The 21,900-nt window shown below is 46.6% G+C and overlaps 1 protein-coding gene across 4 annotated transcripts in view; it reads right to left on the bottom strand.

The window, feature by feature from the left end:
* Positions 1-423: 423 nt before the first annotated feature.
* MARF1 (meiosis regulator and mRNA stability factor 1) overlaps positions 424-21,900 on the bottom strand; it is a 48,269-nt gene continuing 26,792 nt past the window's right edge. For 2 of the 4 annotated variants that reach the window (XM_017953212.3, XM_009196064.3), the window contains 12 exons: positions 20,882-21,057; positions 18,280-18,500; positions 17,318-17,460; positions 17,018-17,151; positions 15,548-15,750; positions 14,333-14,560; positions 10,220-10,450; positions 8,119-8,331; positions 6,747-6,807; positions 6,534-6,659; positions 4,941-5,111; positions 424-3,027 (listed from right to left, as the gene is read on the bottom strand). In XM_017953212.3, coding sequence (XP_017808701.1) covers positions 2,783-3,027; positions 4,941-5,111; positions 6,534-6,659; positions 6,747-6,807; positions 8,119-8,331; positions 10,220-10,450; positions 14,333-14,560; positions 15,548-15,750; positions 17,018-17,151; positions 17,318-17,460; positions 18,280-18,500; positions 20,882-21,057 — 2,152 coding nt within the window. In that variant the 3' untranslated portion in view covers positions 424-2,782. The remainder of the gene's footprint in view (positions 3,028-4,940; positions 5,112-6,533; positions 6,660-6,746; positions 6,808-8,118; positions 8,332-10,219; positions 10,451-14,332; positions 14,561-15,547; positions 15,751-17,017; positions 17,152-17,317; positions 17,461-18,279; positions 18,501-20,881; positions 21,058-21,900) is intronic. The other 2 variants (XM_003916585.4, XM_009196061.3) reach the window with 1 other exon arrangement.

Genomic DNA, 21,900 nt, shown 5'->3' with positions numbered 1-21,900 from the left:
TCTTTTCCAAATTGGCTTATTCAAAAAGCATGCTTAGCAGTGACCAAAAACGGCACAGCAGGCATGCTGGATTTCTTTCACAAGAAGAGCGAGCCTAGGAATTAAGGGAGTTTTCTAACTGGAAGGTTTTTGTGGTTACTGTATTTTCCCACATGTAATTATAAGCTGGAACAAAGGCTGGAAAACTTGGAGGATCCTGACCACGAAGGGCCCACCATCCAGCCACCTGCTTCGGTGTGTACTGAGTTTAAAAGGCCTCTAAGATGCAGACCGATTTGCTCTCCACCTCACAGTTCTACTTCCAGAAGAGGCAAGAAGTTGGGGAGACCCAAAATGAATGATGGCAGAACTGGACTGGTTTATAATCCCTCCCCACAGACAGACAGACAGACAGACAGACAAAACCACTTGGAAAACTCAAAATAGATGCTTGCTTGTAAAGTTTATTGACAACTGTTTGGTCCCAACACACAAAACAGCACTTGAACCACAACAAAAGTGTTCAAACAAAGTAGACAATTAAGAAAACATCTCTTTCCCCCAAACCCGATCCAAAACAAACAGTGCAAGATGGGAAAGGGGGTTTTGGTGATAACTTTTGTCATTTTTTTTAAACAGATAAATTTAATCCGGTACATCTTTCCACCCAGAAATAAAGAATTACATTGTCTTAATGCTCAAACATCATTTTACCACATCATTTAATTAAGCCTCTGGATAAAAAAATAGATAGCAATTGGACTGGCCATTGTGGAGTACATTATGAACACAACGTGCTTCCGACGTCTTCTCTCTCATTTTCAGACAGCGATTGTTAAGAGTCACACACACGTCCCAGACTAAGCAGCAACGCCAGTGAATGGTACTCAGACACACTCACGGGACGGCACAGAACTTGATTCTTCTTTGTCTGTTGCCCAAAGAACCTGTTCTTTGAGTCTGTTCCAGGTGACTTGTAATGATACCTCTCATGGTTTTAAAGTCCACCATTCTTTACATGCTAGCACAACTGAAGTCCAAGCGTGCAAATTCAGCCTTATGAAATCTTAGACTAAGGCAACTGATGTTCTCAACACCAACTACTACATTGTTTAAAAGCTCCTTTAAAAAAATTGCACATTTGCATTTCACTTCCTGTAACACTATGTCTGTAGAGGAAATGCCTTCAGGAGGATTCGGAGAGTGCCATAATACTTAGAGGGTTTTTCCATGGTGTTCTGTCTTGACTGGGGCCATGTGTTGAGAACTGGGAATCACTGGCTTCATTTAAAAGATTTGGGGAACAAAAAATCTGACTTGTAAAAATCTCTCTACAGCCCTTATTTTGTGGCATTTTATCAAAATGCTGGCTATGAAATCAGAGTCCATTTTCTGGCTTTCTAGAAGTTACCAAATATAAACATTTCCCCAAAAGAAACCATCTAACTAGTGGAAGACCTTACGCCAACAGGTTCTTTCTGCTCCATGAACGAATCCGCCTTTTTTGCCCGACAAATACAATCCATTGTAAATGTCAGGTTTCTCTAGGGGGGGTGAGAGGCCACCCGTCAGCGGACACCTCAGGCACCTAGAGAGGAAGGCCGTTCCACACCAGACGCCACAAAAAACCCAGACATGCTTCCAACAGCGAGAAGTAACGAGAGTAAAATCAGACACGATTAAAAGATGCTGAGCTGACATACACACACATAAAGCTTCCCAGCTACCGGTACCAGCTTTAAAATTACAATAACAAGGTTAAGTGGATCAACCTTGGCCTTCCTATGTGTAGGTAGAATTCCTGTCTCTTCCCAGTGGAAATCGTATTGATCCCGCTGCTGCTGAAGCACCTCCCCACTCAGCTCTGATTTGTAATTTATGCACTTGATGCATATTTTCGAAAATCAGACTCTTTCCAATGCTGCCTCTCGACACACAATAATGTGTGTTGTAATCCGAATGCTGACTTTAAATCCATGACATCGAGACCATCTCCTGTTCCTTAACCTAACCCATATCAAACTGGAACACAGATGGGAAGCTTAAAACATCCTCAACTTTCTAGAAAGCTCCTAAATGGAACCCCAAAGTAGAAACGTTTAAAAAAATTTGTGATGAAGCCACATTTGTCAACTACAGACATAGTTTAAATAAAAAACAAGGCACACTTACAAGTCACATGGAAGCCAGGAACCTTCACATTCCAACCTGAAAATACACTCCCAACCCCTCGCCTACCCTTCTCCTTCAGTGTGTGAGCACACAGGCTTGCAGGACTCCCAACCCCTCGCCTACCCTTCTCCTTCAGTGTGTGAGCACACAGGCTTACGGGACAGGCTTGGCTTCCAAGCCATGCCACGTACTGGGTGAATACTGTCGGAAACACCAGTAAGCAAAGGCTGAGAGACTATATTATGCTACATGTAGGATGACACCACTGACGTGGCTCAATGGAAGCAAAACCACTTCCTGCTAGTTGAGTTCTTAGTGCTTTCTTCTTTTGGAACACCATTATATTTCATAATAGTTACGAAAGTTTGGTAAAATATATTAAGGATGCTTTAACAAATGCCACAAGTTCTTCAAATAACTGAAAAAAGAAAAAGGAAGAATAAAGAAAAGAAAGACTTCAGCTCAAAGCTGTGTTCAATGTAAAAGAAAAACATGATGGAATACAGGTAAGATGAAGTAAATGGCTTCGGGGGCTTTTCATGACACAGAAAAGGATGTATTTTTGAAACCCACTTTTGTGTGCAGAATCAGACAGTGTTTTCCCATCCTAATTCTATATCGGAAACGGGAGTTAAAGCTTGGTTATGGGTGCTAAGGAAAAGTTGGCTGCCAATTTGACTCTATTTTTGGGTTGCTTTTTGGCTGGGCTTTCCGCAGGCTCCTTGATGAGCTGTGACTCGGAGGTTTCCGAGGAGGGGCAGGGAGGCAAGGGGACAGCTGCTGAGATGCAGGACGAGCTGGAGTCGGAGGTCAGAGTTTTGCTCTTTCCTGGTATTGGAATCTCCATTTTTTCTTCTTGGTTTAAAATCATCATTTCTGTGAATACAGAAAAGCAAACATTCAGTTCCAGGATCTGTAAGTAGTACGGGTTTTCTCTTTCTTGCTCGTATTTGCTCAAAAGATAATAATAATAAAAAGTCTCGAAATGCTACATCTATGCCACAGTTCACATATGAGTTGTGTGGCCCGTGTACTTGGCACAGAAGTCAAGTATCTATAAACTGCATCCCACCTCTCCCACTGGATTACCAAGTTGCAAAGATCTCTATTTGGAGCTATAAATTATTGAGCAAAGGTTAATACTTTTTTTTTTTTTTCATTTTGGATTCTCTGCCCATTCATTCTCCCTGCCAGATATTAAGGACCCATAAGCTAACCACGACTTAGAGACTTCCTGAGGCAGGAGGTGGGGGGTGGGGTCGGAGCATCTCAGTGTCAGGGAGCTCCAAGCCTGTTCCATTTAGAGAGGACCTATGCTCCCCATGGGTCTATTACCGGGGATAAAAGAGGACTGCGCCAAGTCACAATTACCCTCAGAGCCCAGGAACTCGAGCACAGCCGGCTCTCCCGCAGTGCTGCTAGACTGCCATTTCTGTGGCTGAGCCACAGTAATCCACATGCGCGACACACAGGGCCGTGCTGCTTGAAACAGATGCATCACTATGCCTTAGGCTCCCACTGCATAGGGCACAGGGCTCCAGATCCCAAAGGCCCATGGAAGGTGAGAGTGGCAGAGGGGACGGCAGAGCCAGCTCCCTGCCCAGGCTGACCCTCAAGAGGAGAGGGACTGACAAAACTGCCCACACTGTTTTAATTACTTTCCTCTCTCATCCTGTGCATGCAGCCGAACTTGCCCAGAATAAAGGCACAAAGGCCACAATCCCACAAACGAGCTAACGTCAATCTGCCACCAACCCTAGCGAGGCACTGCACAGGAGCATGGCGTGCGTCTAGGCCTGCCTGCACAGGCTGGTTCAACCCGCAGGCAGTTACTTCCCCATCTCCTGTTTTCCAAGTCAACAGCCTCAGTTCTTTTCCTGGGCAACAGTGCTGAACACTGCTGAGGACAACAGTGTGGAACCCATGCCGAGATGGTAAAAGCCAAGCCAGGAGTCCGCGGGGTGTTCCTGGTGACCTGGAAAGCAGCATCAGCAGTGGGGAGGAGCTGGGTTCCAACAGATGAAGAGCAGGGAAGGACCTGTACGGAGCAGATGTGCTGTCCTCTCCAGAGGCCAGGCGACACCACAGGACAAGAGGGCTTGGGTTCCAATCCCGGCTCTGCCCTTGCTAGCCCAGCAGCCCAGGGCCACTGCCTCTCTAGTGACAGCACCAGCTGTGCCTTCGTCACGCAGCCTGTGGAATAAAGCGGCCGCCCCACACCTGGAGCCATGGTGAGAGTTAAATGTGATGATGGTGTCTGTCAGCCCTGAGCACAGGGTCGGCACCAATGCCTGCACTCGGCTGGGACTCAGCGTGCTCAGCTTCCTGTCTGTTCTCAGATCACTGGACAGAGTCCAGGGGCTCCAGCCACATACACCTCCCTCCATTCACCCCTTTATAAAGCTCTTGGGCCCTTTGGACCCCCACCATGGGTGTCGTGTACATCTGGTGACAGGTATGCCTGAGAGCAGCTGAACCTTCACAAAATCTGGGAAAGGGAAGCCCAACAGGCCCCCCGACCCACCCCTGTGGACTCGTCCACAGCCCCAAGCCACCAGCCCTCCAGAGTTGCCAAATCGCCCTTGCCTGACGCTCCCCAGGCAACCCAGGGCTGTGCATCCAATTCTGCAGGAACCCAGGTGGGGAAAGAAGGTCGAATAATCAGCACAGTGTTTTCCACCTGGAAAGGGGTAGTCCCTTCCCACTTCTGTCATTTACTGTATCAGCATCTCATCGTGGTTTGTTTTAAACCCCAAAGAAAACCCCCACGACAACACGGAGTCACCCACCGGAAGGCTCTGGAGGGTGCTCCTCAAACTGAATGAGATCAGCAGATTGGAGGATGACGGGGTCTGGTCTCAGCTGAGGGGACGGCAGGCACGAGGGGACGGGTGCACACAGGAGGTCGACGGGGGAGTCGTCGGTCAGGCGGAGAAGCTCCTGCTCCGTGTGACTGGGCCCTGGACAAAGGCGGCGGGTTGGGGCGCTACAGGACCTCCATGCCCACCCCCAGCACACACCCTGGGCTCACACCTGAAGTTTTCCTTCTAAGCCTTAAAGATTAAGAGAGTCAAGAAGTATTCAAGGTATTAAAAAAACAACAAGCCAACCCAAAACCCACTAACAGGAAGATCCTGGTAACGGAACGCCTTAATAAGCTAGTTCTCCTGAAGATCCGTGTTCTCAGGAACACCGGCCCCTAAAAGGCCCAACCAGATAAAAGGGTCCTGCAGTCAGTTTCCAAAGAGAGGGGACAGCCTGAGACGGGGTGTACATGGTTATCAGCAAGCGGAAGCCCAGAATCCGAAGCCCTGGGCCTGGTTCCACGGCTTTCTAGCTGCCGACTCTGGGTGATCACGCTGTGGAATATGTGACTGCCCGAGACCCGCGCGCCTCCGCTGCAGAACGGAGGTCAGCACTGCTGACGGCCGTGGGGCAGCTTCGGCAGCTGATTCCCAGGAGGGCACCTTATAAAACGTCAAAGGCCATGTAACTCAGTTATCCTAAGGGCACAGGGGACGGTAACGTGCTATCTATTTTACTGCATCTTTTGAAGACAAAATTCTCACCTATAACAACGAATTCAAAACTCCTTCAGAAAAGTCAGAACTGCTATAACATTCACAAGAACTGGCCTCTATCTACTACAGAGGTGGATCTACCTGAAATCTATGTGACTCGGGGTAATTTTGGGTAATATTAATGCATTAGTGTATCAAGTCCTGCCTCGGGCTGTCCTGTGACAAACACACCTTGACCAGCCTTGAGTCAGGCGCCCTGAGCCCGCTTCTGGATCAGGCCTTGACCTTGGCCTTCCATCTGGATTGGGCCTTGACCTTAGCCTTCCGTGTCTGTTGCTGAACTTGCCAGGTCCAGTCTTAGCTGGAGTCATTTCAGTGAGAATCCCGTCACCCTTGAGACCTCATCACCCTTCACAGCTGATGTCTGGATCCTCGGCCGGCCTGCCTGCCCGTAGCAGGAATCCTCTTCGCAATTTCCCACCCCCCGAGCCCTCCCTCTGCTCCCAGGCTATGTATTGGGAGTTGGCTCTCTCCCTGCTGTTGCAAGTGTCACGAATTTCCATTATAACAAGTGTCAGAATAATTTTTTTCTTCAACACCTGAATTGGGGTAAGACGATCATTATTGGGTTGCCAACATCTTTCAGGGACTTTAACCAGTTGGCCAAACAATGCTAACAAATAAAGGTCAATTTTTCCCTCTGCTACTAACTAAATACCAAAACTGCTTTGAAAACTATGTGGCTATTTAACTTCAGTGGATGGGATGACTTGCTGGAGTCCTTTCCCTCGCTCTGCCCGACCCCAAGCCATTTCTCCTAGAATTTCACAAGCTCTTATGTCTCTGCTTGTCCTCTCTTACCACTGCCACCAGCTCCAAGCTTGAGTTCCGAGGCTGTGTGTGGTTCGGGCACCTCCAGGATGCGCTCGCCCTCCGAGGGCTGGTTTTCAAGATTGGCAGGGGAGAGACCAAGTGAACTCAAACGACCTGGAGGACAAACAGCACCCGTCAGAGAGAAATGTCAGTGAGAGAACCGTGATTTTTTACGGGGGGAGGGAATGGGTGCTTACTTACTTTTCATGTCATTTTTTAACACTACAATTCTCTTATGACCATGTCCTTTTATCCAGACCACCTGCACACAAGACATACTACTGGTTAAGCAGTGGAAAAGGAGGGGACAGAAGCCCTAACATTCAGGAAGAGTGTGACCTACGGTGCCTGCCTTTGGCTAGAATTTAGGAGCTGAGTTACTGCCAAGAAGCATGTTTCTCTACTCTCTCCTTAGCTTTTAAAGCAACAGAAGCAGCTGACAGAAACATGCCCCTATAAAAAGCAGAGTAGTTGAAAAATCATGAGACATAGTTTCAGAAATATTCTTTATAATTCTTAAAAAGACTGTCTTCCAAACACTAGTTTTGGCATATAGATTAAGGTCGTTCTCCCATGAGAGTTCTTGCCATTTTTTTGCAGAAACACCACCTAAAAGAATTAAGAGCGATCTCTCAGACCCTTTAAACTAAGTTCATTATCAGAATCATAAAGTCCTCTCCCTGATGGTGCCGCTCTCCAACTCAGCCAAGCAGACTGGTAGTAGTGGAGCTGGGCTCCCAGGCCCCCCACATGTGCACCCCGTGGCCAGGTCACTGATCGCAGCTCCCAGGCGAGTTTTGCCTGGGTCCTTGCTACTTGCTCTATTCTACTATTTTCACTTGGCTCAATCCCTCCATCTAACGCTGACCCCGACCTCTGCAGTGGCCAGGATCCTAGCCCAGTTCCCTCCTCCATGCCTGCTTCTCTCTGCTCTACCATGGACAGCGCCACTGGGTGCTTTTCAAATGCAAACCTGGGCTCCAGCTCTTTCCAACACAGTCCTCCCTCCTTACCTGGAGGAGCCATGCCCTCCCTAAACCAGCTCTCGGCTCCCTGTTAGGTTCTCCACACTCCATGCCACTTGTCACATCCCTGCATCTGCTCATGCCATCATCCCCTCTGCCCAGAATGCTCTCTCCCCTCCTTGTCACGTGGTTCCCTCAGGCACATCCTTGCAGGTTCCATACCAAGCTCCCCAGGCTTGGGAAGTGGGCCCTGACACGGCCCTCCTCAATGTACCCACTGAGTATGGGGCTCCTGGCCATCACTGCACTGACCACCCTGACTAGTTGCCTGCTTGGGGGTCCTGACTCTCCCATTACCCAACACCTTTCTGAGGTTAGAGCCTGAAACTTACTCACCTGGCATACAGCGATTTAATAAAGGTTTACAGAAAGAATCAAGGAGAAATGCTAAAATCATTTACTTTAGACCAACAGTATGTTTTGAAAGGATCAATTAAATGCCTGCCGTTCCGTTATTCTGGCAGCATTTTAATTTTCTGTTCAGCAGAGTTAGCCTGTGGCTCAGCTCTTCAGAAGATGCTCTCCCAGAAGCTGAGAAAAGTGCCCACCTGTGGAATTGCTCCCAAGAGCTCCTCCACGCTGTTGTGGCCGTAGGTCTTGGGCTGCAGAGTTTCTCCGACATACTTGGTATAGGCCATGGAAAACTCATGAAGGAAAATCTGCTGGTAGTGGTAAGTATGAAGTAAAGAGCGCACGTTTTTTGCAAACAAATACAGACTGGTGAGCTTCACACATTCTTCCATCTTATCATTAGTGAAAACCTGGGTAAAAAGAAAAAGCAGCATTAGAAATGTCAGTGACTGGCCCTGGCCCCTGGAAAGTGAGGGCCTCCCACTGAGGGAAAAGGCCCAGAGGTGAAGACGAAGAAGAAGGCAACGAAGAAGAAGAAGAAGGAGACGACAAAGACGAAGAAGACAATGAAGGCGAAGACAAACACGACAAAGACAAAAAAGACGAAGACAAAAAAGACAAAGATGAAGACAACACAGATGACAAAGATGAAGACAAAGACCAAGAAGACAAAGATGAAGACAAAGAAAACGAAGACGACGAATTAGACACAGATGAACAAGATGAAGAGACACAAAAGACGAAGAAGAAAGGAGGAGGAGGAGGAGGAAGGAGAAAGGAAGGAAGGAAGGAGGGAGGGAAGGAGAGAGGAAAAAAGGAAGTGGGGAAGGAAAAGGAGAAGCGTCAAGGATTTCCTCCAAGAGAAGGCTATAGCCTCCAGCAAACTTCAGTTCTATTTGCAAGTCGAAGGCTGCAGTGGTCTGAAGAGATTGTGTGAGTAGGGAAGAAATCAGGGGAGGCAAACCAGGGCGGCAAATCACTGTACACACAGTGGACACTGAGGCCATTAAACCACCTCTCAAACGAGTTTTCCAAGAAACACTGTGATGGAGGATGATGCTAGCATTATTTAAAAACACATCAAAAGTAACAAGAAATAAACACAAAACCCTTGTGTATGCAGGGTAAGGAAGCAGATTTCTTTACCACAAACCTTTTCAGAGTGTTTAACATGCTCTGGAGTCGCCAAGAGAAAGGATATTCCCAATCTTAGCTGGCCAGGGAAAGTCCTTTGTCTTGGAACATCCATTAACACCTGTCCAGAACTGGTGTTCTTAGGATAGATACTAACAGAGTTTAGAAAACGTTGGATGTATATCCTTTCATTATTTAATGATCAGTCCCATAGTTAGATGATGATGGCATAACATTCTTCCTTTAAATTGCTGGGGCTCATTTGTTAATATCTTATTTAGGATCATTTTCTCTTAAGGGACTATCTTATGTTTTTGGTATTAAACTTATTTTGGCTTCATAAAAATAAGTGGTAAGCTTTCCTTTTTTTTCTTTTTCAGCAGCCTAGAACAGTATTTTTTTTTTTCTAGGAGATGGGTTCTTGCTATGTTGCCCAGGCTGGCCTCAAACTCCTGGACTCAACTGATTCTCTAGTCTCAGCCTCCTTAGTAGCTGGGATTATGGATGTGTACCACCTTGCCTGGCCCAGAATGATTTTTTAAAAGGTGGATTTATCTGTTCTTTCAGGGTTGGTTAAAACTCCATTGTTATCTCACTTGGTCCTGATGCCTTTTTCAGTGGTAAATTTCAGGGATCTTTTATAGTCTCTTTTATGGTAACTGGTCTAATTTTTAACTTCTTGAGTGAGTTTTGGTAACTAATTTTTTTCCAGGATTTCATTTATTTACTCTAGGTTTTTATATCTGTTGCCCAAGAACTGCATGCAGTATTCTCTTAAGATTCTCCCAATCTTGGAGCACCATTCTTGAAACGCTGCCTGCGGACCGCCTGGGCAACCTTCCTTTCTGCCCTTGCCTCACTCAACTCTCACTTCAAGTCACCACATAAACCATCTCACTCAGAAAGATAAACAGCAGCAAAATCCATCCTGGAACAGGACAAACACACCCTGGTGCCAGGATGAGGAGACCAGGCTTTCCTTGGCTTTTGCCACCCATTTAGGCAGGGCTGCTTCACTGCCCGAGGTCTCAGCGTGTTCATCTGTGAAATGGTCTCTCAGGTCCCTTCCAGCTCCACACACTCTCATCTAGACCAGCAGGTAATCCGGAAACGCACAATCGATAGTTTGCAATGATATTTCTAAAGAGCCATTAACGTGCGTACCTCAACCAAGTACGGCAGGCTCTTCAGCAGTTCAGTCAAGGTCATGAATCCATATTCACAGGGGTTAAGGGGAGTGTTGTGGGTACTTTCGTAATGTCTCTTGAGCTCCTCAACAGAAAGATGGGTGGTTCCTTCCCAGGACATCAACAACACCAGCAACTGGGCAGTGAGAGATCGTAGGGACTTTCGGTTGATCAGCTGAATCTGTCTGCCAGATTCTACGTCGGCAACCTGGGGAAAATGAGAATTCACACTTTCAAAACTCCAGAGAGACAACCTTGGTTATACCCAACTCGGCTCACTTCATTTTGGTTAAGGAGACCAACAGATGAAAAATCTCTGATTTTTTTTCTCCTACACTGAAATAAAGCAAGTGAGTTTGTTTTTAGCTTCTTTGGGACACCAGACCAACACAGAAGCAGAAACCGTCTTCCCCCTGCTGGTCCATAAGTGAAAACTCTCATCAAGGTAATAACGGGGGAGGAAATTGCATCATTCTCTTTATTTTTCATTCATTCTTTTCAAACCCCACTGTAAGAAGGAGACAGGCTGGCCAGCTGACGGCCAGTGGTCCAAGCTTGTGAAGTGTGGGTTGCTGTGCTCGAAGGTGGAGTAGGGGATGAGCAGGCTAAACTATAAGCAACACTCACATGGCTTCTGTGCAGATCCGACATGCCCATGTGCGTCCCCAGGGCAGGCTGGGGAGGTGAGAGAGGGTCTACTTTCACTACAAGGTAAGCTGCATTTTTCCAGTCTGCTATTACTAACCACAAAGCTGGTATTTTCACCCGACTAGTACCTGTCCACTCCTCAATTATTCAGATTCTCAAGGAGATAAAGGGTTTAAGTGGCTAAATGCATTGACAGGGAAACCTCACAAAACAGAGATTGTCATGTGGGGACCAAACACCATGTGAAGAAACACACATCTAGTGACTGAGCCAGCAGGCCTTGGGTGGCGGGGGTGAGTCGGTGGACTGAGCCTTTCCTGGCAAAAAAAAACAGGCAAAGCTTTGGCACACGTGCGGCTCCGGCACTGCTCTCACAAACCAGTGCTCATCCGGACAGCCTGTTTGCCCCCTTTATCTGGTTTTCCTGCCAGGGCCAAAGGTCTCGGCAGGGCTAAGTCATCGTAAGTTGGCACTCTTTGGACTGTAGATTCTGAGAGGCAGAGAGAGGTGGGTAGCATTGAGGAGCCATCCCAAGGTCAGGACATCTTTATCTGGTTCTGCCATATGCCCAGAGCTAAGGCAGGAGGGAGGCTGGCAGGCTCTCACCCCACTTACCATGGTTATGGGACCATATAGATTTCCTGCTCAGAAGCGAGTTTCATCAATCAACCGACACCATTCCAGGGGATCCCAGTCATCGTAGCTACCCAGACCCCCACCACCACTACAGCCGCTTAGGAAAGAAACCAAACCAGAGCCTGCTCCTCTGGTACGACTTGGATCCATCCCTTGATTCTCAATCCCAGCTATGCATTAGAATCCCCTGGCGAGCTTTTAAAAACACCAATGCTCACAGTGCACTTGGACTAATTCTATAAGAATCTCAGAAGCAGGGTTGGAGAAGCTCCCAGGAGATCCAGTAGGCAGCCAGGGAGGCACCATGGAGCCTCTCTCAGCTCTCTCCATCCTTGTTGCTCACACCCCAGCTGCCCGCCCATCACACTCACCTAGCAAAGCCCTAGGTCACAGCATGGGGTCTTCCTATCCAACTGAGCCCACCCCTTTCATCATCCTGGGCAACTGAACACCAAGGGACCTGTCCCACACCACAGCCTTATAGCCTTTCAATGCCTTGCCTGTCATCTCCAACGACATCCTCTTCTGTTCAATTTCACTGCAGACACCCGTCTCTAGGGTCACAGTGCGAACCTGTCATTACCCCATCCAACATAAATCACTCAAACCTCCTGACCACCCCACTAGTAAAAGCAAGTCGGGAGCTGCTGTCGGGGTGGGAGTGCAGAGACTCTACCCGCTCAACTCCTCCCCTTCTCAAAACTCAGCAGCAACACTGCCTCCTATCTGCCGACAATTCGCCAGCCCCCTCCTTTGCTTCACTCTCCTCTTTTGTCATCCTGCCACTGACATTCTTGTCAATGTTTAAATTCCCTCACCCCATGCCTTTTCCTGGTGCCCATCGGTAAACTCCCACCTTGAATCCGACCACCTGCTTTCCCTGAGCCGACACCTGCACAGCCACATCCCAACTGCTGCTCTCTGAGAGTCTACGGTGCCAATCTGCAGGGAGCTCTCCATACCCCTGCAGCCCACATGACATCCAGATCAAGCCATTCTCCACTCACCACGACAACTGCAGACATTCTCCCTGCTCCTAAGTCCTGAGCCTGCCTCTCCTCTCTCTCTAAGCACAGATCAGTCCCTCTCTCTGGTGGAAAATCACTCTTGGAAGAGGACTCCCTTCTATTCCTGATGACAAACATCAGACCTGCCCATGCCTGCCCCCAGCCTATTGCCCTGTATGCTTCCTTCTTCCTCTGTGTGCTAGTTTCCCAGTCTCCCACACCTCAAGGCCCTCCCGTCTTAGCCCCTCTCACCCTTGTATGTTCATCTTCTCTCTCTAGACAGATCCACATCAATGGCTTTCAGACTTGCTCAAGTTTTTCCAGGTAGGAAAACCGGCAGCCCAAATCCTCCCTTGCTCCCGCAGCCCCACAGCCTCTAGCTGCTGGCCCAGCCCTCCATCTTCACAAGCAGACAAACCAGGTTGCTGTCCAGATGACCTGGGCCATTTTCTCACCTCTCCTCACTCCTCACCCCACTCCCACGTGGGTTCTGTCTGCACAATCGACGCTGCCACTGACCTGGCCGGCGGCACCGACTCTCCCCACTGAGCTAAACCTGGAGGTCAGGCAGTCCCTCTCTGACCTGCCTTCCTATGATGCTGCTGGCCATTCCTCTGTCTTGGCTCAGGGATGTTCCGCTCTCCTGGTGTGCTTCCTGCTCTCTCACCTCCTCCTCTAACCAACCAGTACCTAAGGAGAGCTCTGAGCCGTTCTACCTCTGCCAAGGTAAGAACTACTTCTTCCCTGCAGTCCAATACATTCAGAAACATAGTGGGGGCCGGGTGCGGTGGCTCATGCCTGTAATCCCAGGCACTCTGGGAGGCTGAGGCGGGCGGATTATCTGAGGCCAGGAGTTCGAGACCAGCCTGGTCAACGTGGTGAAACCCTGTCTCTACTAAAAATACAAAAACTAGTCGGGCATGGTGGCGGGCACCTGTAATCCCAGCTACTCGGAGGGCTGAGGCAGGAGAATCGCTTGAACCTGGGAGGTGGAGGTTGCAGTGAGCCAAGATCACACTATTGCACTCCAGCCTGGGCCACAGAGCAAGACTCCATCTCCAAAAAACACCTCACAGTGGGAAGGAAAAGGAGAATGAACCCATTCTGGCTGTTGACGGAATTAAATGACACAGAAATGTGTGCAGCTAGTAATGGGCCTGTAACTGAGGGTGCCGTCCCTCATGCTTCCCTTTCCATTCCTTCCTCCTGGCAGTGACTTCTCTTGGTCCTGTGGGGGAAGGGGCTGAAAACTGGCAGCTGCTCTGCCTAGGATGGGGAGGGTCAGTGCAGTCCAGGGCAGGAAACAGGACGAGCTGCCCTTGCTACTACAGCTCTGCCAGCGGCAAAGGCCACTCTGCACCTGCGCTGGCTCCTAAGCCTACTCCTAAGTGGGTGAGAATGTGGAGGGAGAAGACACTGTGTGATTACAGCTCCCAAGAACATCACAGGCAAAGCTCTCACTGGAAGGAGTTGAGCTCAGGTCAGCAGCGCTGAGGTGGCTGCACCTGGTGACCGAACCCTGGGGTGAAGAGTGACCTCATCAGTTCACAAAGGCGTAGCTTTGGCAAGGCCATTCAGAAACACACAAGAGGAAAGCCAAAACTAAACTTCCAAACCAAGGCTTCTCTTATTACCTAAGAAGCACTAATGACACAAAACAAGTTGTAAGGCTGTGACAGTTAAGTAGTTCAAGGTGTAAATACAGAAACGCTACGGCACATGCAAATGTCCTAATGAGAATTAGGCCACTATAAGCTTTATCCCATGATGGGGGAGAAAAAAAAAACAACAACATTTACCTTCACGACATGGCAGAGTTTCTGAGTTAAAGCCGAAATGGAACTGACATCATAGTCTTGGAGACGAAATGTATAACCAAAAGTTTTAGCATATTCTGTAAGGAGATCTGTCATCATAAGGCAGTTATCTTTTTGGGACCGAAGGAGTTTAACAAACTGGGCAGCTAGAGCTTTGAACCGCTCTACCTCTGTCAGAGTAAGGATCTTTTCTTCTCCACATTCCAATACCTTCGAAAACACAAGGCGGGAGGAAAGGGAGAATAAACAAATCACAGTTGTTTACAGAATAGCAAAAAAATGTGTGCAACTAGTAACAAAAAAACAAGTCAGCATTACTGAATGGGTACAGAGTTTCAGTTCTGTGAGATGAAAAAGTGCAGAAGATTGCTTGCACAACAACGTGAATGTGCTGACCACTACTGGACAACAAATAAAAAAACAGTTACAATGCTTACTTCTGTGTTATGTGTATTTTGCCACAATAAAACAATTTTTTAAAAGCACTTTAATAAAAAAAAAATTAAAATCAACAGAAATTTGGTTTAACTTAGCAACAGCTTAACAGCTTAGCACTGATGTTACCTCATGTACTCAGCCTACCTTCAACATGAAGGATTTGAAAAGCATAAAACTAATGAACAAATATTCAGTGTAAGAAATCAGCCAGGTGTGGTGGCTCACGCCTGTAATCCCAGCACTTTGGGAGGCTGAGGCGGGCGGATCAGGAGCTCAAGACCAGCCTGGCCAACATGGTGAAACCCCGTCTCTATTAAAAATACAAAAATTAGCTGGACACAGTGGTGGGCAACTGTAATCCCAGCTACTTGGGAGGCTGAGTCAAGTAAACTGCTTGAACCCGCAGGTGGAGGTTATAGTGAGCTGAGATAGCGCCACTGCACTACAGCCTGGGCGACAAGAGAGAAACTCCGTCTCAAAACAAAAAAACAACAAAAAAAACCAAATCACCCTACTTAATCCCTTTTTCAATAATTACCCTAAGACAAGTTTGAATAATTCTTTATTGAAGGAAAAAGCCATATTTATCTAAAAATACTAATGAGTCAGTAATATGGCTTCTCTGATTGGAACAGCTTAGATTTTCATCCTCTTTCATAACTCCCTACTTCCCAGGAAAATAGGTCTTGAATGTGAAAAAAAAATTTCCAATATGCTGTTCAGAAAAATACTTTATAAAATTAGAATTTCTTCACTCACTTGTAAAGTATCAGGTATGGCTTCAAAAAGTTCAAGTAGTTTGGTAAACCCATAGTATGCAAGTTTGCACTGCCGGCCAAAGTGGTGATGGTAAGAGGGAATAAATTTATTAAAGGGCATCCGGAAATGGGGTTGGTGACGCAGCAAATCAACGACATCCTTGGAGAACTGTTTTGTCCTTTCTATTTCATCCTGAGTGCGTTCTTTAAAAAAAAAAAAAAACCATAAAGTCACAGTTTTTTTCTACCCATTTGTGTTCAACATCCATACTAGAGTAAATCCTTTTGGGAATTTATAAGCGATATCATCCTTGCATTCCAAACACACACAACCTAAAACACATACACTCTTCCCTCTTTGCAAGTGGTTCTCAAACATGTTCCAGGGCAGAATACCAGGAAGTCATGATACTATTATATTATGAAATGCATATATATTCATCTTATAAGCTAGAAACAAGGTCATCTTACAAGCTAGAAACAATTTTCTAGCCCCTGCCCTGTATCTATTAAAATGACACACACCCAGGTCCCTGTACTTAAGCAAGTACTCTAGAAATTATTCCTATGAAATCACACTTCTGAATATCCCCATTTTTTTTTTGTTTATTCATCTGATCTTCAGTTAAAACTTGCTAGCAGAAAAGAGAATCAGGCTTCAAAAGTTGAACAAAAAGAGAAAAAAAAGCTTAAGCTCAGATTGTTTCTATTAATTTTTAAGTGAGAATTAGAAAAGTACTGGCATTACTAACTTTGGCCCTGGAATTCTATGATTTCGTGGACATCAGTGTTCTGCAGGAGCATAGTTTAAGAACCAGACAACAGAAGGAGGATATGACCATACAGTCACCCCTTGGTGTTCTCAAGGGATCAGTTCCAGGACCCTGCTTGGATACCAAAATCCGCCACCTACTCAAGTCCTGCGGTCCGCCCCGCGGAACCTGCAGACACGAAGAGTTGGCCGTCGGTATCCATGGGCTTCGCATCCCTCAATCACTGTACTTTCTCCCCGTAAGTGGACCTGTGCAGTTCTGATCTCAACTATTAAAATTTGAAAAGCAAAACAAAACATCCATTTGAGTTGTCTTCCCTTCTCAAGCGTGCAGAGTAAATAAAGTAGCTCAGAGTTCAACAGAAGAGTGAAGCAACAGGCATGGTGACAGGTTCTCAACCGGATGACTACGGCTCACAAAGCCACAGCCGGGCTGCAGGAGGCATTTGGGCAAAGTGCTGATGATGTCTGTTTTTCCCCTTAGAGCCAATTCTAAAAAGCCAGCCTGCTTTTCTTCTTGAGAACAGCTTCACCTGCTTTGAAGAACACAGAATCCAAAGAGCAGCAGTTTTCACACTGTGCTTTCTGTGGAGTCTTCAGGAAGCACGGAGAGGGAGGGAAAACCACATCTTCCATGCCACACTATTTTAAAGTAACAGGAGGTAGACAATATCCTTCTAGCAAATGTAAGTCACATACCTCTTTTGGGAATACAAATCACCATTTCATTATCTTGTTGGGACAAGCAGATGGTTGTGTCTGGAATCTCTGATACGATGTCAATCAACTCACAAACACCATATTCAGTGACATCCCAGTCCTTTGAGAAACACCTAGGTTTTAACAACAGAAGCGGATACGGAATGAGTAGTATCATTGGTAAAAGTACTACACGTTTTCCAAAAGAACGCTTAATAGAAATATTAGATAACGATTTAGAATTTGGGAGATGATAAAGTGTCTTAAAATATTTGCTTTCACTTCTGTTCATCAACTCACCAGTGATAAGCCTGTGAGAATTCTCTCACAATGACCTGTTTGCTGGCCTGGGATTTCAGAAGTTTCAGTAAATCCTGAGTAAAGCGTTTCACCTGGGCCCTGTGGGTAAGGGTCAGCAGACGTTTGGAGCCCATTCCAAGAATCTGCAAAGCAAATGGTTTATTTATACACATAAGACCTCAGCAGACAGCGACTTCCTTGCTGCTGGCTCATCCTCTCTTGGTAATAGCCGCAGAGAATGACTCCCTTCATGTAGAATGTGTGCAATTTGAAATACATCTGAATCAACAAAATGTAGTTGGTCAAAAGGAACAAACGTCCAACCTCCTCTCTTACTGTTTTTGGCTTGGCGCACCCTCTCCCAAATAGTCGTTGAGTATAGAAATGAAAAGTGTAATCTTTTGAAAAGAAAAGTCGTGAGTACAGAAATGAAAACTGTATTGGTTGTCCAGATAAATTGGTCTGCAAGTTTTTCAAGCTATTTTTAGTGAGTGGGAAGCTGTTAAAACACTGTGAGTTAACGGGCAAAGTCCTCATAGGATCCAGTGCTACACTCCAGCCCAGTAACTAGTCTCCGACTAGTTACATTTAGAAGAAAGGTTAAGCCCTTGACTTTCACATAGGCACCAACATACAAGTACATGGCTATTCACGGCAGCTTCCTTGTAATCATGAACAATTCTGGAGAAAGCTGTGCTGGGATGAAGAAGGTGTACAGAGCTTAGAGGGAAAATACTCCTCAGTCCTCCAAGGAGTTCCTCTAAAACTGGAAACTAGTAGCTTTCTGAAAAATTGAGAAGCCGCCTTTGTGTATTACTCCTTCCCTCTAAAGAAAGCTTTTAGAGGATGTTCTGCCCAGAACTGACTTCTTAGGAATTTATTACTGTTTCTTTGATGGAGGCAGCCAAAGCCATGGAGGAATATTCCTGCCTGTAAACAAGTAATCCTGTGACACGCCTTACCTGCAACACATGAGGCACTGCTTCTAATAACTCAATCAGCTTGGAGTATCCGTAGTCTGACACTCGGCACTGCTTTGCAAAATGATGGTGATAGGATGGGATGAAATGACTGATGGGTATGACACAAGATGGCTGGCTTTTCAGCAAGTCAATCACTTCTCTACTGAACTGGATCAGCTGGGGGTTACCTACAGGACTCTTCGAACGCAGAAGCCAAGGGTCTAGAGGAAAAACAACATGTATTAGACAGAAAGCACGGATTTCACCAGCTGAAAGGAGGGGAAACGGCCCTGCAGTCCTTGGCTTCAGTTCAATCATGGGGAAGCAGACGAAACCAAGTACAGTAGCTGCTTTACATCTCAGTTTATATATTCAGGTCTCACAGTCCAATAACTAGCTAGCCTAACTTATTCGTGGGCTGTCAAATGCTATCCCACTAATCCTCAAAGTTCAGTGGCCAAAGTAAAGCAGAGTCTACTATAGTTTTATAGAAGTGAAAGTACACAAGAAGCTCCCAGTTTAGAAACTAGTTATATTTCCAAGATCCATCTGAAACTTGGTCATGTGGAACACACTTTCCCACAAAGTTATAAATGATCCTCAGGTAGGTAGCCCAGAAGAGCAAAATTAATCCACAGTGGAGCTGAAAATGCTACCCAGAAAACCACAGAAAGTGACAATGTTGTAAAATTAGCATGACATAAAAGGGTGTAAGAAACAGGTTTTTGCACCATCTTGACTGCTTATACCTATCAAAAAGGTATAAGTAATCATATGGAAATCTTTATAGAAAAGTGGAGAGGCTTGCTGGGCGTGGTGGCTCAAGCCTATAATCCCAGCACTTTGGGAGGCCGAGGTGGGCGGATCACGAGGTCAGGAGATCGAGACCATCCTGGCGAACACGATGAAACCCTGTTTCTACTAAAAATACAAAAAATTAGCTGGGCGTGGTGGTAGCGGGCACCTGTAATCCCAGCTACTCAGGGGGCTGAGGAAGGAGAATGGCGTGAACCCGGGAAGCGGAGCTTGCAGTGAGCCGAGATCCGGCCACTGCACCCCAGCCTGGGCGAGAGAGCGAGGTTCCATCTCAAAAAAAATAAATAAATAAAATCTTTAAAAAGGTGGAGGCTTGCGGGCTCATGGCTTAGGAGTAAGGAGCAGCATAATCTATGGCCCCTGAGGAGTCTAAGACAGAAGGAAAAGAAAGGAGGTATCCCATAAGAAGCCCAAGGAGAAACATTCCTAAGAGCAGGCTGACTCAGAGAGAATTCCTTGGTCATCCTCACCTTTTTTCCTGTAGGGTAAGGGAGGTGAGAGAAGGAAAAGAAGTGTTGGGGACAGAGAGAAGGAAGCGTGTGCGTATATATAGGAAGGCAACGTTAAGTGGTGTTCACAGGCAGCAGCCTTAGACATCTGCAACTCAGGACATGCCCGTAACTCTGACACTCACCCAAGTCTAGGTCCCAATACTTTGGTCTTTTACATTTAAATTTATTTTCACATTTATCAAAGTCCAAAATGTGGACCAAAATGACTTTCAAAGCAACGTACTGGCTATGCAGGCCTTCACATTGAAATTTTTACACGAGCGTCTGTTTCATTGTTTGGCTGCGTAGTGGCTGATCTCGCTCACTGTAAGCTCACCGAGCGCATTATTTTCCTGCCTCAGCCTGAAGTTGGATTGGTTAGCGCCGCCACCGCCGGGTTAGTTTATTTTTGCAGAGACGGAAGCATCAGCAGCGATGAAGTCTTCATCTCGAACGCCGTCGCCGAAGCTGGGATTGCAGGCTTGAGCCATCACACCGCCTTTTAAAAGACAGAGTTTCAGCTGGGCGTGGGGCTCACGCCTGTAATCCCAGCACTGGTGAGCCAAAGCTGGCAGATCAACAGGTCAGGAGATCGAGACCATCCTGGCTAACACGGTGAAATCCTGTCTCTACTAAAAATACAAAAAATTAGCCAGGCAGGTGGCAGGCCTGTAGTTCCAGCTACTCGAGGCTGAGGCAGGAGAATGGCGTGGAACCTGGGAGGCAGAGGTTGTGAGGAGTCGAAGGCACCACTGCACTGCCTGGGCTAGAAAGTGAGACTCCATCTCAAAAAAAAAAAAAAAAAGGCTAGTTAAATAGTGGCTCACGCCTGTAATCCCAGCACTTTGGGAGGCTAAGGCATGATCATGAGGTCAGGAGATCGAGATCATCCTGGCTAACAAGGTGAAACCCCATCTCTACTAAAAATACAGAAAAAAAAAGTTCGTTGGGCGTGGTGGCAGGTGACTATAGTCCCAGCTACTCGGGAGGCTGAGGCAGGAAAATCACTTGAACCCGGGAGGTGGAGGTGGCAGTGAGCCAAGATCACACCACTGCACTCCAGCCAGGTGACAAAGCAAGACTCCATCTCAAAAAAAATAAATAAAAAATAAAACAAAGTCTAGTTCTGCCAACCCCTCAAGCATTTTAGAAGGAGTTTTCAAAAGATCAAAGGACGCATCCACGGTGTTTTCACACTTGGCAAATTGTGCTGCTGTTTAAAATAAAAGCCAATAGCCTCCTCTGGTCTCACAGTGGACAGGCGGTGGCTCTAGGATAAAATACCTGACACCTACCAGTGTTGGGAGGCGGGGGCTTGTTGTGAATCCATTTAACCACTTTGATGCCGTTCTGAGCAGTGGCAATGTTTACACCTGGAACACAGGTGATGAAGTGTTCTAAGGGAACACCTCCTTGGTTTTCTTGCACTACTTCTAGATCGCCAAACTCTGCAGTGTAACAATCTGGAAAGCTGAAACAGGAAAAAACAAAAAGGAAAGGTTAAATTAAAACAACAGAAAAGAAAGCGCTTGCTAAACAGAAGGCTTTGGTTTAATGTATGTGTTAATCATTTGTCTGAATGCCCACCACCAGGTTTGAAGGTTAAAATTAAGGACCCAGGGAGGCAGGCATGGTGGCACTGGACTCTTTGATGCATTCTGATGGCATTTTCTGGGTACTTTTCCAGGAGGGGGGTTAAAAATAAGGCAACTGGGCTCCAAGTCAGTTAACACGTCTGCTTCCACATCAGCAGGGGCTTGCAGGCCACTAAGTCCTGTGTCGGCCTTTGTATTAACTCTACTGTTGGGGCTCATGGAGTGGTTAAATGAACTTCTGAGGAATCCTCTTCTCTCACAAGTCTTGAAATGTATGCATATTTGAAGCTGTGTACTCTCAACACTTGTGGAGTTTTTGACTGCAGCACTTACGATACATCTCCCCGCTGTGGGAAGAAACTGCCCTCCTCACGTTTACATTTCTAAAATGTAGCGCACACACACATTTTCTTGTTGAAGTACTGACTGAATGGATCCCATTTCAGATATACAGTCACGTGTTGCTTCGTGATGGGGGGATGTACTAAAGAAAGTGTGGCTGGGCGATTCTGTCATCTGAGAACATCATCAGGTGCACTCACACAAACCTAGATGCTGCGGCCCACTGCACACCTAGGCTGGTGCAGCCCATGGTTCCTGAGCTACACATCTGGACAGCCTGATACTGTACTGCACACTGTGAGCGACTATAACACAATGGTATTTGTGTATCTAATCATCGAAAGGTACAGTGAAAATATGTGATCATAATCTTACGG

This window comes from Papio anubis, chromosome 18, assembly GCF_008728515.1.
Source record: "Papio anubis isolate 15944 chromosome 18, Panubis1.0, whole genome shotgun sequence".
Lineage (NCBI taxonomy): Eukaryota > Metazoa > Chordata > Mammalia > Primates > Cercopithecidae > Papio > Papio anubis.
The sequence above is the reverse complement of the archived record's forward strand: the minus strand, read 5'-3'. Positions and strand labels throughout refer to the sequence as shown.